The 17,350-nt window shown below is 42.8% G+C and overlaps 1 protein-coding gene across 6 annotated transcripts in view; it reads left to right on the top strand.

The window, feature by feature from the left end:
• SLC24A5 (solute carrier family 24 member 5) overlaps positions 1–17,350 on the top strand; it is a 101,542-nt gene that overhangs the window by 22,808 nt on the left and 61,384 nt on the right. For 4 of the 6 annotated variants that reach the window (XM_077263728.1, XM_077263729.1, XM_077263732.1 and 1 more), the window contains exons 2-3: positions 2,528–2,707; positions 10,969–11,052. In XM_077263728.1, coding sequence (XP_077119843.1) covers positions 2,528–2,707; positions 10,969–11,052 — 264 coding nt within the window. The remainder of the gene's footprint in view (positions 1–2,527; positions 2,708–10,968; positions 11,053–17,350) is intronic. The other 2 variants (XM_077263730.1, XM_077263731.1) reach the window with 2 other exon arrangements.

The following is a 17,350-nucleotide window of genomic DNA, read 5'->3' as shown; positions in this document are numbered from 1 at the left end:
GAAAAAAGTTTTCCTCTCACCCTCTTCAAAACTATGATATGCTTTACTTCAAAGACATCACCGGAGCAGGTGTGACACCAGAATCCTCGAAGAAGGGACCCCATATGACTGACTTCATTAGGAACACATAGAAGGAAATGGGATTCTGAAGAAGGCCGGCAGCTTTAACTTATAGGATACAACATTAATTTGCTTGATCAAGGGACCGATGAAGCGAGGACCTAACGTATAGGATGGAATCTTAAGACGGATGTACTTAGAAAATAACCACTCCTTATATCCTGTACAATAACAAGGTGAATCCAAGCTTCTCTTGTCCGCTTGCCCTGTCTTCATATGCTCAGACGACCTCTCTAGAGTGGTTTATTGTCCTCCCATATCTTCGAGAAATCCTTTGTAAGATTTTCGGCTGCTGGTATGCCATAAGCGAACGACATCAGAAAAACAATGAAGACTGGAGAACTTGCAGATGAATGACTTATGTGGTTGTTATAGGACAACTCTGCCCATGCTAAGAGCTTGACTCAATCGTCAGGATGTGTGTTTAAGTGCCACCGAAAGCTGGCCAGAGTCTGGTTGATTCTCTCTTTCTGGCTGTTGTATTGTGGGTGGTATGCAGATGAAAAATACAGGACAACGTTCAGAAGTTTACACAAAGCTCACCAGAATCTGGATGTGAAACGGATACCTCGATCGGACATGATGTGTCGAGGGAAGACGGAAGATGTGCTGGATGAATTTCTCTGCAAGTTCCGGAGTGATCGGAAGACCTGGTAACTGAGTGAAATGTGCTAGTGATCCATCACTCCCTGCCAGTAGTCAGTATTCAGTCATAGAGGCCGGGGCAGCGCCAGTTCACTCACTGGTCTGGGAATACAGATCTTCCACTAGTATGTTGTCAGTCAAGGCTACAGCGGCCGCTCTGAGAACACAGAGTAGTGAGTGAATCGGCACCACCACTATGACTGGATACCGAATGCTGGTGAGGAGAATAAAGATCATTTGGCAGGCACCAAACAGCGTAATACCTATGTTAACCACATATCTGCAGGCTAACAGTGTTATTTCTGATGACAATTTCCCTTTAATACTAAATCTGTCAATACACAAGAGAAGTCTGTTGAAATTCCTTATTGTGACCATTTTGGCCTACCATTGCTTGGAAATTTAATTTGATCTGTCAGATTTTTTCTTTCCGAACAATTGACCCTTTTTTTGCAAGCTCATTCTATAATACACTTTACTTGTAAACTACCTTTCTGTCAAAAATTGAAATACGAACAGAAAGTACAACTTGTTCTGCAAAAATTCTTGTATACTTTGAGAAATAACCATTACGGAGCAACGTTTGTAGAACACTGCATTGTGCTATTCTATTATTTCCCAAGAAAATGTATGAATAAAATGACAGCTGGGTATTACCAATCTTCTGACTAGGGGGTTAACCTGCGCAGTCTTCCAAAATTGAGTGTTTGAGCGGTATCAGAATGTGTAGCGGAATCTTAACACCCAGTTGTCTATATATTCATACATATCCAGCAAGAAGAAGAAAAAAAGCTCCAGGATGTATATTTTCTGAGGAATAAAGGTCTACTAAAATAGAAATGTCAGGAGAGGTAAGTAGTAGCTTCTTTGTGCTGCAATATCCAGTCAGTGTTTCTGTCTACCTTTTAGTTCTTTTCCTGTCGGGTAGAGACATACATTTAAATAAAATTTTCTTTAATCTGAAAAAGAATTCTTTAAAAGTTTAAGGCATATTTGCCCCAATGTCTGATACTTGCGTGATGTTGAGTGCCTAATTGAGTATCATGCTCTGTATTCCCTAGTGTGACACATGGCACTACTGAATTACTAGGGTTTTAAACGGAAAACTAGCAGAAATCTTTCGTAAATGGGAGACCTCGTCGGGAGATATAACAGGACTTTTATGAATGTGTTCCTGCTTCCTGTTAATTTTGCCAGAATCTGCGGTAATTCGTTGTGATTGCCGTTACTACTAAGGGCCCCACAGAAAGGCCTGGCTGCTGCAGCTTCAGCAGGTATACAAGGTTACACATAAAACATGATGTATCAGGATCATTAATGACTAAGTTACTACATAACATTTGGTATCTCACAGAGGTCCTGAAAGGCACATTTGGAGTTCGGAAACTAGATAAATAAATTCAACTATCTTATCATTCTTCATAACAAGTGGCCTTCTCTGAATGGCCGTGTTTTGTCCATCTTTATAAATGTACTATTATATAACTTAGATGATTTTGTCTTTGCTACTTTTTTTGTCAATTATATCCTATCACCATGGGGAAGATTCTTTTCAGAAAAAGGAAAAGACGTGTAATACACTCAGATACTTAGTTTCCTTGCTCGCTTGGATGTTTTGCTATAAAAATGTACAGTAGAGTCACATTGCACTTGAACTTTTCATTTTACATTTCTTTGTGTTTGTGACATTTTGAATAAAAATTGTACATTAAAAAATATGATTGTCTTCCGTAAAGATCCTGTATATGCTTTTCTGTTTCAGAGAATGAAACTCTGTGTGTCTTTTCACCATCATCGGAGTTTCCCAAAGGGCTATTCACAGAACAGGAGAGAAGAGATGGCGGAATCATCATTCATTTCCTAGTCATTATATACATGTTTCTAGCTGTTGCAATTGTCTGTGATGAGTATTTCATCCCTTCCCTTGAACTCATCAGTGAACGTAAGTGATGGATAGTGGTGAACTTTTTAGCATTTACTTCTATACCAGGAAAGATCTTTTAACAAATTATTAAACAGCATGTATGTAAGTACCTGGATAAGAATAGAGTAATTAACCACAGCCAGCATGGGTTTGTAGAAAACAAGTCATGGCAGACTAATCTAATTTCCTTCTATGATGGAATCACTGACTGGATGGATCAGGTATGTATGGTATATCTCGATTTCAGCAAAGCATTTGATAAAGTATCTCGTACAATCTTTATTGAAAAAATGGCCAAATATAGGATTGACAAGGCTACGGGTGGATTAATAACTGGCTCTGTGATGGTACTCAAAGAGTGGTAATAAGTGGTTGCTCATCCAATTGGAAGAGTGTTTCAAGTGGGGTACCACAAAGCTCTGCCCTGGCCCCAGTATTGTATAGTATAACGTTTTTATAAATGATCTAGATAAGGGAACTGAAGGCAAACTAATCGAATTTGCAGACGATGCAAATCTAGGAGGGAGGGATAGCTAACATTAGAGAAGACCGAGAAAGGATTCAGAAGGATCTAGATAAGATTGAACAATGGGCACCGGCTAATATGATTGTATTTAACCGGGAGAAATGCAAGATTCTACATCTGGGCAAGAAAAACGAAAATTAAATGTACAGAATAGGAGGGAAAAAAAACTAAGCAACAGCACATATGAATAAGACTGTGGTATACTAACAGATCACCGACTTCACATGAGTCAACAGTGTGATGCAGCAGCAAACACAGTTCTAGGATGTAATAAGAAAAACGCAGAGTCTAGGTGACGTGAAGTACTTATCCCCCTCTACTCCTCCCTGGTCAGGCAGCATCTGGAATACTGTGTCCAGTTCTGGGCACCACATTTTAAAAAAGACATTAAAAAACTGACGTTCAGAGAAGAGCTACCAGGATCATGAGCGGACTGCAAAGTACTGTATGTCCCGTGAGGAATGGTTAAAGGATCTGGCAATGTTTAGCTTGGAAAAAAAAGAAGGCTAAGATGAGACAATAGCTGTCCACAAACATCTGAGGGGATGTTGTTCGTGGAAACACGAGAAGCAATGGAATGAAACTGAAAGGGAGAAGATACTGTGTGTATATATACACTGTGTGCAGAATTATTAGGCAAGTTGTATGTTAGAGGACTATTTTTATTATTGATCAATAACTATGTTCTCAATCAACCCAAAAGACTCATAAATATCAAAGTTTAATTTTTTTGGAAGTTGGAGTGGTTTTTTATTTAGATTTGGCTATCTTAGGAGGATATCTGTTTGTGCAGGTAACTATTACTGTGCAGAATTATTAGGCAACTTAATACAAACCAAATATATTCCCATCTCACTTGTTTATTTTCACCAGGTAAACCAATATAACTGCACAAAATTTAGAAATAAACATTTCTGACATTCAAAAACAAACCCCCCAAAAATTAGTGACCAATATAGCCACCTTTCTTTATGATGACACTCAACAGCCTTCCATCCATAGATTCTGTCAGTTGCTTGATCTGTTTACGATCAACATTGCGTGCAGCAGCAACCACAGCCTCCCAGACACTGTTCCGAGAGGTGGACTGTTTTCCCTCCCTGTAGATCTCACATTTTGTGAGGGACCACAGGTTCTCTATGGGGTTCACATAAGGTGAACAAGGGGGCCATGTCATTATATTTTCTTCTTTGAGACCTTTACTGGCCAGCCACGCTGTGGAGTAGTTGGAGGCATGTGATGGAGCATTGTCCTGCATGAAAATCATGTTTTTCTTGAACGATACTGACTTCCTGTACCACTGCTTGAAGTTGTCTTCCAGAAACTGGCAGTAGGTCTGGGAGTTGAGCTTCACTCCATCCTCAACCCAAAAAGGTCCCACAAGTTCATCTTAGATTATACCAGCCCATACCAGTACCCCACCTCCACCTTGCTGGCATCTGAGTCGGAGTGGAGCTCTCTGCCCTTTACTGTTCCAGCCTCTGGTCCATCAAGAGTCACTCTCATTTCATCAGTCCATAAAACCTTTGAAAAGTCAGTCTTAAGATATTTGTTGGCCCAGTCTTGACGTTTTATCTTATGTTTCTTGTTCAAAGTTGGTCGTTTTTCAGCCTTCCTTACCTTGGCCATGTCCTTGAGTATCGCACACCTTGTGCTTTTTGTTACTCCAGTAACATTGCAGCTCTGAAATATGACAAAACTGGTGGCAAATGGCAGCTTCACGCTTGATTTTCCTCAATTCATGGGCAGTTATTTTGCGCCTTTTTTGCGACCCTGTTGGCTATTTGCCATGAAATGCTTGATTGGTGATTACTCTTCAAAAGTTTGGCAATTTCAAGACTGCTGCATCCCTTTGCAAGATATCTCACAATTTTGGACTTTTCAGAGCCCGTCAAATCTCTCTTCTGACCCATTTTGCCAAAGGAAAGGAAGTTGCCTAAGCACACCTTATATAGGGTTTTGATGTCATTAGACAACACCCCTCCTCATTACAGAGATGCACATCACCTAAATTACTTAATTGGTAGTTGGCTCTCAAGCCTGAACAGCTCGGAGTAGGACAACACGTATAAAAAGTATCGTGATCAAAATACAACTTGTCTAATAATTCTGCACACAGTGTATATGTATGTATGTATGTATATATATATATATATATATATATATATATATATATATATATATATATATATATATATATATATATATATATATATATATATACACACACACACATACTAGCTGAAGAGCCCGGCGTTGCCTGGGCATAGTAAATATCTGTGGTTGGTTATAGCACCTCAATTCTCTTATTTTCCCATCACGCCTCTCATTTTCCCCCTCACATCTCTCATTTTCTCCCTTACACCTCTCATTTCCCCCCTCACTCCTCTCATTCCCCCCTAACACTTGTCATTTCGACCTCACATCTGTCATTTTCCGATCACTCCACTATTTTCCCTCACTCCTCTCATTTTGCACTCACACCTTTTCATTTTCACCTCAAACCCCTCATTTTCACCTCATACCTCTCATTTTCCCCTCAGTATATACATGTTTGTCATCTCCCTTATATATAGTATACACCTGTATGTCATCTCCTGTATATAGTATATACCTGTATGTCATCTCCCCTGTAAATAGTATATACCTGCTGTATGTCCTCTCCTCCTGTATATTGTATATACCTGTATGTCATCTCCTGTATATAGTATATACCTGCTGTATGGCATCTCCTCCTCTATATACCTATGTGTCATCTCCTCTTTTATATAGTATATACCTGTATGTCATCTCCTGTATATAGTATATACGTGTGTCATCTCCTCCTGTATATAGTATATACCTGTAAGTCATCTTCTGTATATAGTATATACCTGTGTCATCTGCTCCTGTATATAGTATATACCTGTGTCATCTCCTCCTGTATATAGTATGTACCTGTATGTCATCTCCTCCTGTATATAGTATATACCTGTGTCATCTCCTCCTGTATATAGTATATACGTGTGTGTCATCTCCTGTATATAGTATATATCTGTGTGTCATCTCCTGTATTAGACCTCATTCACACGTTATTTGCTCAATATTTTTACCTCAGTATTTGTAAGCTAAATTGCCAGCCTGATAAATCCCCAGCCAACAGGAAGCCCTCTCCCCTGGCAGTATATATTAGCTCATACATACACATAATAGACAGGTCATGTGACTGACAGCTGCCGTATTTCCTATATGGTACAGTTGTTGCTCTTGTAGTTTGTCTGCTTATTAATCAGATTTTTATTTTTGAAGGATAATACCAGACTTGTGTGTTTTAGGGCGAGTTTCATGTGTCACGTGTGTGTTGAGTTGCGTGTGGCTACATGCATGTAGCGACTTTTGTGAGATGAGTTTTGTGTGGCGACATGCGTGTAGCAACTTTTTGTGTGTCAAGTTGCATGTGACAGGTTAGTGTAGCAAGTTGTGTGCAGCAAGTTTTGCGCATGGCGAGTTTTGCGCGTGGAGAGTTTTATGTGTGGTGCCTTTTGAGTATGTGCAAGTTTAATGTGAGGCAACTTTTGCATGTGTTGCAACTTTTGTGCATGTGGCAATTTTTCCGCGTGTAAGTTTTGCGTGTGGTGAGTTTTCCATGAGGTGAGTTTTGCGTGAGCCTAGTTTTGCATGTGGCGAGTTTTGAGCGGCGACTTTTGTGTTTTGACTTTTATGTGGCGAGGTTGGTGTATGTGTGGTGAAATGTGTGCTGAGGGTGATATATATGTTCAAGCACGTGGTAGTGTGTGGCGCATTTAGTGTGTGTGTTCATATCCCCGTATGTGGTGAGTATCCCATGTCGGGGCCCCACCTTAGCAACTGTACGGTATATACTCTTTGGCATCATCGCTCTCACTCTTTAAGTCCCCCATGTTCACATCTGGCAGCTGTCAATTTGCCTCCAACACTTTTCCTTTTGCTTTTTCCCCATTATGTAGATAGGGGCAAAATTGTTTGGTGAATTGGAACGCGCGGGGTTAAAATTTCGCCTCACAACATAGCCTATGACGCTCTCAGGGTCCAGACATGTGACTGTGCAAAATTTTGTGGCTGTAGCTGTGACGGTGCAGATGCCAATCCCGGACACACACACACACACCTTTATATATTAGATGTATGTATGTGTATGTATAGCCAATTATACTGACTTTTTGACATTGTGGGTGATCAATAAGTGGAACAGGCTGCCAGGAGAAGTGGTGAGTAGTGATGAGCGAAATATACTCGTTACTCGAGATTTCCCGAGCACGCTCGGGTGTCCTCCGAGTATTTTTTAGTGCTCGGAGATTTAGTTTTCATTGCCTCAGCTGATTAATTTACAGCTATTAGCCAGCATAAGTACATGTAGGGGTTGCCTAGTTGCTAGGGAATCCCCACATGTAATCAAGCAGGCTAGTAGTTGTAAATCATCCAGCTGCGGTGAAGAAAACTAAATCTCCGAGCACTAAAAAATACTCGGAGGACACCCGAGCGTGCTCATGAAATCTCGAGTAATGAGTATATTCGCTCATCAATAGTGGTGCGTTCTCCTTCAATGGAAGTCTTCAAACAGGCTGGTCAGACATCTGCCTGAGATGGTTAAAGGGAGTCTGTCACCCCCAAAATCGTATATGAGCTGCGACCACCAGCATCAGGGTCTTATCTACAGCATTCTGTAATGCTGTAGATAAGCCCCCGATGTAACCTGAAAGATGAGAAATAAAGGTTTATATTATACTCACCCAGGGGCGGTCCGGGTCCGATGGGCGTCGCGATCCGGTCCAGCGCCTCCTATCTTCATACAAAAACGTCCTCTTCTTGTCTTCTTGCCACGGCTTCTGCGCAGGCGTATTTTGTCTGCCCTGTTGAGGACAGAGCAAAGTACTGCAGTGCGCATGCGCCGGGAAAGGTCAGAGAGGCCTGAATTTCTCCTGAATACGCCGATGTCCCATATGTGGGGGTAAACCACTGTTTGGGCGCACGGCAGAGCTTGGAAGAGAAGGACTGCCGTTTGACTTTTTCAATGCAGAATTAGCTGGAATTGAGAGCGGAGGCCATGTCGTGTTTGGAGAGCCTTTAATGTGCCTAAACAGTGGAAACCTCCCACAAATGACACCATTTTGGAAACTAGACCCCTTAAGGAACTTATCTAGATGTGTGGTGAGCATTTTGAACCCTCAAATGCTTCACAGAAGTTTATAACTTAGAGCCGTGAAAATAAAAAATATTTTTTTTTCCACAAAAGTGATCTTTTCGCCCCCAAATTTTTATTTACACAAGGGTAACAGGAGAAATTAGACCCCAAAAGTTGTTGTGCAATTTGTCCTGAGTACACTGATACCCCATATGTGGGGGTAAACCACTATTTGGGCGCACGGCAGAGCTTGGAAGGGATGGAGCGCCGTTTGACTTTTTCAATGCAGAATTGGCTGGAATTGAGATTGGACGCCATGTCGCGTTTGAAAAGCTCCTGATGTGCCTAAACAGTGTAAACTCCCACATGTAACGCCATTTTGGAAACTAGACCCCCAAGGAGCTTATCTAGATGTGTGGTGAGCACTTTGAACGCCCAAGTGCTTCACAGAAGTTTATAATGCAGAGCCGTGAAAATTAAAAAAATCATTTTTTTCCACAAAAATCATTTTTTTAGCCCCAGTTTTTTATTTTCCCAAGGCTAACAGGAGAAACTGGACTGCAACATGTTGTTGTCCAATTTGTCCTGAGTACGCTGATGCCCCACATGTGGCGGTAAACCACTGTTTAGGCGCTCAGAAGGGAGGGAGCACCATTTGACTTTTTGAACGCAAAATTGGCCGGACTCAATGGTGGAGTCATGTCGCGTTTGGAGGCCCCCTGATGTACCTAAACAGTGGAAACTCCCCAATTCTAACTCCAACCCTAACCCCAACACCCACCCAACCCTAACCATAATCCTAATCACAACCCTAACCCCAACACACCCCTAACCCTAATCCCAAACCTAACCCTAATCCCAACACACCCTAACCGTAACTTTAGGACCAACCCTAACTTTAGCCCCAACCATAACTTTAGCCCAACTCACTTTAGCCCAACTGTACCGCTAACTGGAAATTTTCTCGAATTTATTATTTTGCCCTAACTAAGGGGATGATAAAGGGGGGGGGGTTTATTTACTTTTTTTTTTCTACATCACTGTGATAGACCCCATCACAGTGCCCAAAATGAACCAATAGGAAAAATCTTCCTATTGTTTCCGGGTGCCGCCAACAGATCTCAGCGGGCGCACTGCACATGTTCCTGCCATTTTCTTCCTGGGAGAAGATGGCGGCGCCCATGGAGGAAAGCAAGAGGGCCGAGGAGCACCGGGAGGTACTGGGGGTGGATAGGAGACCCTATTTTTCTCTCCTCTGATCACATCAGAGGAGAGAGAATTTTTTTTTTTTTTTTTTTTTTTTTTTTTTTTACGGCCGCCGTTGTACAGTTAATAACGGCGATTACAAAACCGGGGTCGGTAAAACCCAACCCAAATCATGTTCTCTGGGGTCTCGGCTAGCCCCGGCAGCTGAGAGCCCAGAGAAAATCCAACTCTGGGTGGGCGCTATACAAGTTTTCCACAGCGCCATTACTTAATGGTGCTGTGGTTTAAGTAGCCTTAATTGCCGCCTTGAAAAGGCATATCGGCGGTCGTTAAGGGGTTAAAGGCACGTGATGGCTGATTATACACGGGCAAAGATGAGCCTCTGTGCGAGCCTGCATCAAAGGCAGGGACACGACATAAGACGTAAGTGTACTTCCCATGTTGTTGTGAAGGAGTAAAATCGTATATATTAGAAATTAGTTTAGATTATGACAATTAAATAGATGGGGATTTAGGATGAAAATGACTTTGTAGGTCAGACCACCCTTTAAGAATAGGACAACTGCTTCCAAGGCATCCACCACTGTCAAGACGCATTATGCCTATCCCAAAAGAAATATTTTCTATTGACACTCATGTTGTGACTGGTGGGTCCTGTAGGGTATTTTTCTTATACTCATTAATTTATAGAAAATATTGTTCAAAATTTCGTCTTGAATAGTGGGACTATTTTTATCTCCTTTTTTTTTTATTATTATTTTTAGACCGCACCTATTAATCATTTACAGGACCATTCACAGTTTCTTATGTTGCGGAATTACAATGTATCCGTAAAAATACTGATGCTATACTGTGGCATCCAATTTTGTTGCGCACTCATTGACTTTAAATGACAAGTGTGTCATCCAGTTTAAGGAATACACTAGTGCATGTTGCAATTTTTTTCCACACGCAGGTTCGGTCAGGGAATAATTTCTAGACTGCCCCATTCAGTAACATTGGTCTGAGTGATGTCTGGTTTTTTCACGGACAGCACTCGGAGCGAAAGTATCGTGTGAACGATCCCTTATTGTATATATTTGCAGTCATGTGGACACTGTAGTTGGATGCCACCTATCACTTGCTGTGCAATTTGTGGCATGAGTTTATATGTAGGGGGTCCAAAATCTGGGTTTTTTCAATACCTTCAGCCTTACAAGTCGTTACGTAAAGGTGATTTTTACTAATAGTTTGCTGCCCTATGTACCTTTGCCTCATAGTGGGGCTTTCATTGTCAAACCAGGTGCCCTATCTTGTCTCCTGTGACTGTGTTCGCTCATCTGCATGTATTCTGAGATATATACATTTATGTATTATGGTTTCTGAACAGAATTTTTTTTTTTTCTTGTATGTGTGGTGCTGCACAAGGTCTTGGCCTATCCCAGGATGTTGCAGGAGCTACCTTTATGGCAGTAGGAAGTTCTGCACCAGAACTAGTCACAGCATTTCTAGGTATGTGATATACAATAGGCATGGGAATGGTTACTAAAATGTTCTAAAAGAGATCTCTGCTTTGGAAACGCTCTACGTGTAAAGGCCTCCATACACATTAAATTAAATGGGTCCAGAACAGATGATTGACGAGTGAGTTAAAGAAGTTGTCTACTACTTTTAGATTGATTTACTATCCTTAAGATAAGGCTACAATGTCTGATCAGCTGGGTCTGGTACCCGACACCCTTCCCCCCCCCCCCCCCCCCCGATCAACTACTAGCCAGAAGTACTTACATGCGGAGCTTGGTCGTCTACTTGTAGTGGCCAGGGCTTGTTACTGCACATCTGCCTCCTGTTGAATTGAATAGGAGACGGATGTGTTGTACCCCGCCACAGCACCTTCAAGCTCCGCAAGCAAGCACTTCTAGCCAGCGGCCGCTGCCACCAGTGGCTGCTGATCTGCGGGAATGCCGGATTCCAGGCGATCAGACATTGGTGGCCTATCCTAAGGATAGGGCATCAATGTAAAAGTAGTGGACCACTTCTTTAAGGATCCGGCACATTCAATTTCGGGCTGCCGATCCATATGTTCCCTAGAGATAAGCTGTTGTCAGAGGGGTCTGGAAGTGACTCTCTCATAGAAAACACTAGAGTACTCGGGGGAGGAAGCGCTCCTATGTATGGGAGAGTTGGGGAAGAGAGCTGCCAGTAGAGCAATCGGGTAAATTATTGTCAGCAAATTACTATATAAGTGTATAGGAGGCTATGGAATGGGCCCCTTGACAAGCTGATCACAAAGTGCACCATGACACGTCTAGATTCAGCTTTTGTCTATGTTAGATCACCCAGTTAGTGCTAGGGTTGTTTTTGCCCTCTGGATCTCCCTCCCTCATAGACTGAGGGGTCTCAGTCAGGAGTGATATGAATGGGAGGGCATCTGTCTGGAGTAATATGAATGGGGGGCACAGTCAGGAGTGATATGATTGAGGGCCTCAATCAGCAGTGATATGAGTTGGGGGGGGGGGGGGCTCTGTCAGGGATGATATGAGTGGTTTTGGAGGCTGACCATCAGTCATTTAGAGGTGAATGAGGTCCTTCCTTTTTTTTTTTCTATCCATATGACCCCAACTTAATGAGGGCTTACCACACTCACACTTAACTGTTGCAGAGGTTTAGTTATGGATTAATGGGTCATATACTATCGCCATTAAGGCCATAACCAGTGGAAGGCCCCACTCCCAACACCGCCATGTTTAGTAAGTGTACACCATGTTCCAAATTATTATGCAAATGATATTTTTCTTGGATTTTCCTAAATGATCGGTGCAAATGACAGTTGGTCTAATAAGTCATCACCCGTTAGAGTATACGTCGAATTTTATTGAAAACAAAACGCCCAATGATAACAGTGTAATCTCCAAAATGTATATAACCTCAAAATGTACTGTTCCAAATTATTAGGCACAGTAGAATTTCTAAACATTTGATATGTTTTAAAGAACTGAAAATGCTCATTTGTTGAATTTGCAGCATTAAGAGGTCACATTCACTGAACACTAAAAGCTATTTAACTCCAAAGCATCCTAACAGGCCAAGTTACATGTTAACATAGGAACCCTTCTTTGATATCACATTCACAATTCTTGCATCCATTGAACTTGTGAGTTTTTGGAGAGTTTCTGCTTGTATTTCTTTGCATGAAGTCAGAATAGCCTCCCAGAGCTGCTGTTTTGATGTGAGCTGCCTCCCACCCTCATAGATCTTTTGCTTGATGATACTCCAAAGGTTCTCTATAGGGTTGAGGTCAGGGGAAGATGGTGGCCACACCATGAGTTTATCTCCTTTTATGCCCATAGCAGCCAATGACTCAGATGTATTATTTGCAGCATGCGATGGTGGATTGTCATGCATGATGATGATTTTGCTCCTTGAAGGCTCGTTTCTGCTTTTTATACCATGGAAGAAAGTTGTCAGTCAGAAACTCTATATACTTTGCAGAGGTAATTTTCACACCTTCAGGAACCTTAAAGGGCCCTACCAGCTGCTTCCCCATGATTCCGGCTCAAAACATGACTCCTCCACCTTCTTGCTGATGTCGCAGCCTTGTTGGGACATGGTGGCCATCCACCAACCATCCACTACTCCATCCATCTGGACCATCCAAGGTTGCTCGACACTCATCAGTAAACAAGACTGTTTGAAAATTAGTCTTCATGTATGTCTGGGCCCACTGCAACCGTTTCTGCTTGTGAACGCTGTTTAGGGGTGGCCGAATAGTAGGTTTATGAACCAAAGCAAGCCTTTGAAGGATCCTACATGGTGATGTGCGAGTGTACAAACCCGAGCACGCTCGGGTGACCTCCGAGTATTTGACTGCTTGGAGATTTAGTTTTCATCAAGGCAGCTGAATGATTTACAGCTACTAGCCAGGCTGAGTACATGTGGGGGTTGCCTGGTTGTTAGGGAATCCCCACATGTAATCAAGCAGGCTAGTAGCTGTAAATCCTTCAGCTGCCGCTATGAAAACTAAATCTCTGAGCAGTCATAAATACTCGGAGGTCTCCCAAGCGTGCTCGGGAAAACCCAAGCAACAAGTACACTCGCTCATCACTAATCCTACACCTTGAGGTTCGAGGGACTCCAGAGGCACCAGCCGCTTCAAATATATCTGTTTGCTGGTTTGTAATGGCTTTTTAGCAGCTGCTCTCTTAATTCGATGAACTTGCCTGGCAGAAACCTTCCTCATTATGCCTTTATCAGCACGAACACGTCTGTGCTCAGATTCAGCCACAAATCTCAACAGTACGATGATCACGCTTAGATTTTCGGGAAATATTTAATGTTTTCATCCCTTGACCAAAGCATTGCACTATTTGATGCTTTTCTGCAGCAGAGAGATCCTTTTTCTTTCCCATGTTCCTTGAAAACTGTGGCCTGCTTAATAATGTGGAACATCATTTTTAAGTAGTTTTCCTTTAATTAGAATCCCCATGAAAACTAATTCTCACTTGTGTTTAAGATTGATTTCAGTGATCCATTGAGCCCTGAGACACAATAGCATCCATGAGTTAATTTGAAAAACTAAACAATTAAATCTTTGACACTTAAATCCAATTTGCATAATAATTTGGAACGCGGTGTATTTTCTCTTGTACAAAATTTGCTGAAATTTTTTTTTTGCAGTTTGCATGTAGGAAAGTACATTTTTCTATAGATTTTGTTGTGAATGTTCCACAGTTTTCACCCTCTCCTTTGAAAAGCGTGAAATCCTGAGATTAATTTTCCAAAAATAAATTACATAATGCAGATCTTCTATTAAAAAATGTTCCACAATGTGTAAATGAGCTTTGTAAAAGCTGTTACTATGTTACGCTTCATTTATTCCTCACACGTTTCTGGTGGAATAAACTAATATGCAAGTGTGAATCTAGCCTGACCATTGTAGGGGAAATGGCCCCCAGTAATTTATGGGCGTTATGTAGAGCTCTCTAAATACATATGGATGGGAGGTTATACAGTGAAGGAAACAATTATTTGATCCCTTGCTGATTTTGTAATTTTGCCCACTGATAAATTCAAGCAAACAAGGTAGCACACTGTAGCGCTGAAACATGCAAACATGAAACATGAAAATTCAACTGCATTACTGCACTAGAAATATGAAAAATGAGAGCGTTTAGCGCATAAAAAAGGCCAATTTTATGTGTACCTGGTAGCCACTTTACGGCATCTCTCTTATACCAGGTCCTACGATTTCCTTCCTCACTGAGAATAAACGTCTCCATATGAATGGGTGCCTATGAAAACCTCTTGTGAGACTACCATTCTCTCTCTCTGTGGAGGGGTAATGGACCTGCTGTAATTAAAACATTTGAATTGCTTGAATGTATAGGAGTTTGCGACTCTAGGTTTAGCACCTGTTCACACTTAGTCTATGTATGGATGTGACGGTCAGTTTTTTCAAATGCCCACTGATAAAGACATGAACAGTCTATGCTTTTAAGGGTAGGTTAATTTTAACATTGAGAGATAGAATATCAAAAATAAAATCCAGAAAATCACATTGTATAAATTATATAAATTTATTTACCGTATTTTCCGGCGTATAAGACGACTTTTTAACCCCTGAAAATCATCTTAAAAGTCGGGGGTCGTCTTATACGCCGGGTATCGCATTGCCGGGTGTATATGGTGGGTGGGGGGGGAGTGGGCCTGATGACGACGAGGGGGCGTCTCACAGGAAAGTGAGTATCCCCCATTACCTCATTGTATCATTGCAGCGTGGGGTCTCTGCTGGGAGCGGCGGCGGCTGCTGTGCTGTGCGTGGGGCGGCGGCTCCTCTTCTTCAGTGTGGGGCCTCAATGCTGCTGGGCGGCGGCGGCGGCGGCTTATCTTCAGGCAGTCGGGGCTCCTCCGGTATCTCCTTAAAGCCCGGAGGCCCTGCCGGCAACTCCATCGGTGCAATGCAGTGGCCTCCGGGAACATGGCCGCTGCTCAGATTCAGAGATCTGAATCTGAGCATGCGCAGCCCCCAGCGGCCGGGCCACCGCATAGCAGCAATGGAGCTGTCTCCGGGAAAATGGCCGCTGCTCAGATTCAGATCTCGTCTCCCGAGATCTCGGGACGAGATCTGAATCTGAGCAGCGGCCATGTTCCTGAAGGCCACTGCATTGCACCGATGGAGTTGCCGGCAGGGCCTCCGGGCTTTAAGGAGATACCGGAGGAGCCCCGACTGCCTGAAGATAAGCCGCCGCCGCCGCCGCCCAGCTGCACAGAGGCCCCACACTGAAGAAGAGGAGCCGCCACAGCACAGCACCCACGCTGCACAATGAGGAGCAGCAGCCGCCGCTCCCAGCAGAGACCCCACGCTGCAGCGATACAATGAGGTAATGGGGGATACTCACTTTCCTGTGAGACGCCCCCTCGTCATCATCAGGCCCACTCCCCCCCCCCCCCAAAAGGCACATTAGTTACCGGTCCTATAAGACGACACGGTTTATAAGAAGACCCCCGACTTTTAAGGAGATTTTACATTTTAACTGGAAAAGTTGGGGGGTCGTCTTATACGCCCAGTCGTCTTATACGCCGGAAAATACGGTACATTTTGCAGTGAGAAATACGTATTTTATCCCCTACCAACCATTAAGTGTTCTGGCTTCTACAGACCAGTTAGACGCTCCTAATCAACTCATTATCTGCATTAAAGGCAGCTGTCTTACAAAGTCACCTTTATAAAATACTCCTGTCTACAGACTCAATCAGTCAGACTCTAACCTCTGCAACATGGGCAAGACCAAAGAGCTTTATAAGGATGTCAGGGACAAGATCATAGACCTGCACAAAGCTGAAATGGGCTACAAAACCATAAGTAAGACGCTGGGTGAGAAGGAGACAACTGTTGGTGCAATAAGGAAATGGAAGAAATACAAAATGACTATCAATCGACATCGATCTGAGGCACCATGCAAAATCTCACCTCGTGGGTATCCTTGATCATGAGGAAGGTAAGAGAGCCTAAAACTACACAGGGGGAACTGGTTAATGATCTCAAGGCAGCTGGGACCACAGTCACCAAGAAAACCATTGGTAGCACATTACACCGTAAAGGTTTAAAATCCTGCAGTGCCCGCAAGGTCCCCCTGCTCAAGAAGGCACATGTGCAGGCCCGTCTGAAGTTTGCCAAGGAACAGCTGGATGATTCTGTGATTGGGAGAAGATGCTGTGGTCAGATGAGACAAAAATTGAGGTCTTTGGCATTAACTCAACTTGCCGTGTTTGGTGGAAGAGAAATGCTGCCTATGACCCAAAGAACACTGTCCCCACTGTCAAGCATGGAGGTAGAAGCATTATGTTTTGGGGTGTTTCTCTGCTAAGGGCACATGACTAATTCACCGCATCAATGGGAGAATGGATGGAGCCATGTACCATAAAATCCTGAGTGACAACCTTCTTCCCTCCGCTAGGACATTAAAAATTGGTCGTGGCTGGGTCTTCCAGCAAGACAATAACCCAAAACATGCAGCCAAGGCAACAAAGAAGTGGCTAAAAAAGAAGCACATTAAGGTCATAGAGTGGCCTAGCCAGTCTCCATACCTTAATCCCATAGAAAACTTATGGAGGGAGTTGAAGTTGCGAGTTACCAAGCGACAGCCTCAAAATCTTAATGATTTAGAGGTGATCTGCAAAGAGGAGTGGACCAAAATTCCTCCTGACTTGTGCGCAAACCTCATTATCAACTACAAAAAACGTCTGACTGCTGTGCTTGCCAGCAAGGGTTTTGCCACCAAGTATTAAGTCTTGTTTGCCAGGGGGATGA

The sequence above is a fragment of the Ranitomeya variabilis genome, chromosome 5, assembly GCF_051348905.1.
Source record: "Ranitomeya variabilis isolate aRanVar5 chromosome 5, aRanVar5.hap1, whole genome shotgun sequence".
NCBI classification, from domain to species: Eukaryota; Metazoa; Chordata; class Amphibia; order Anura; family Dendrobatidae; genus Ranitomeya; species Ranitomeya variabilis.
This window is presented reverse-complemented; position numbering and strand designations above follow the sequence as displayed.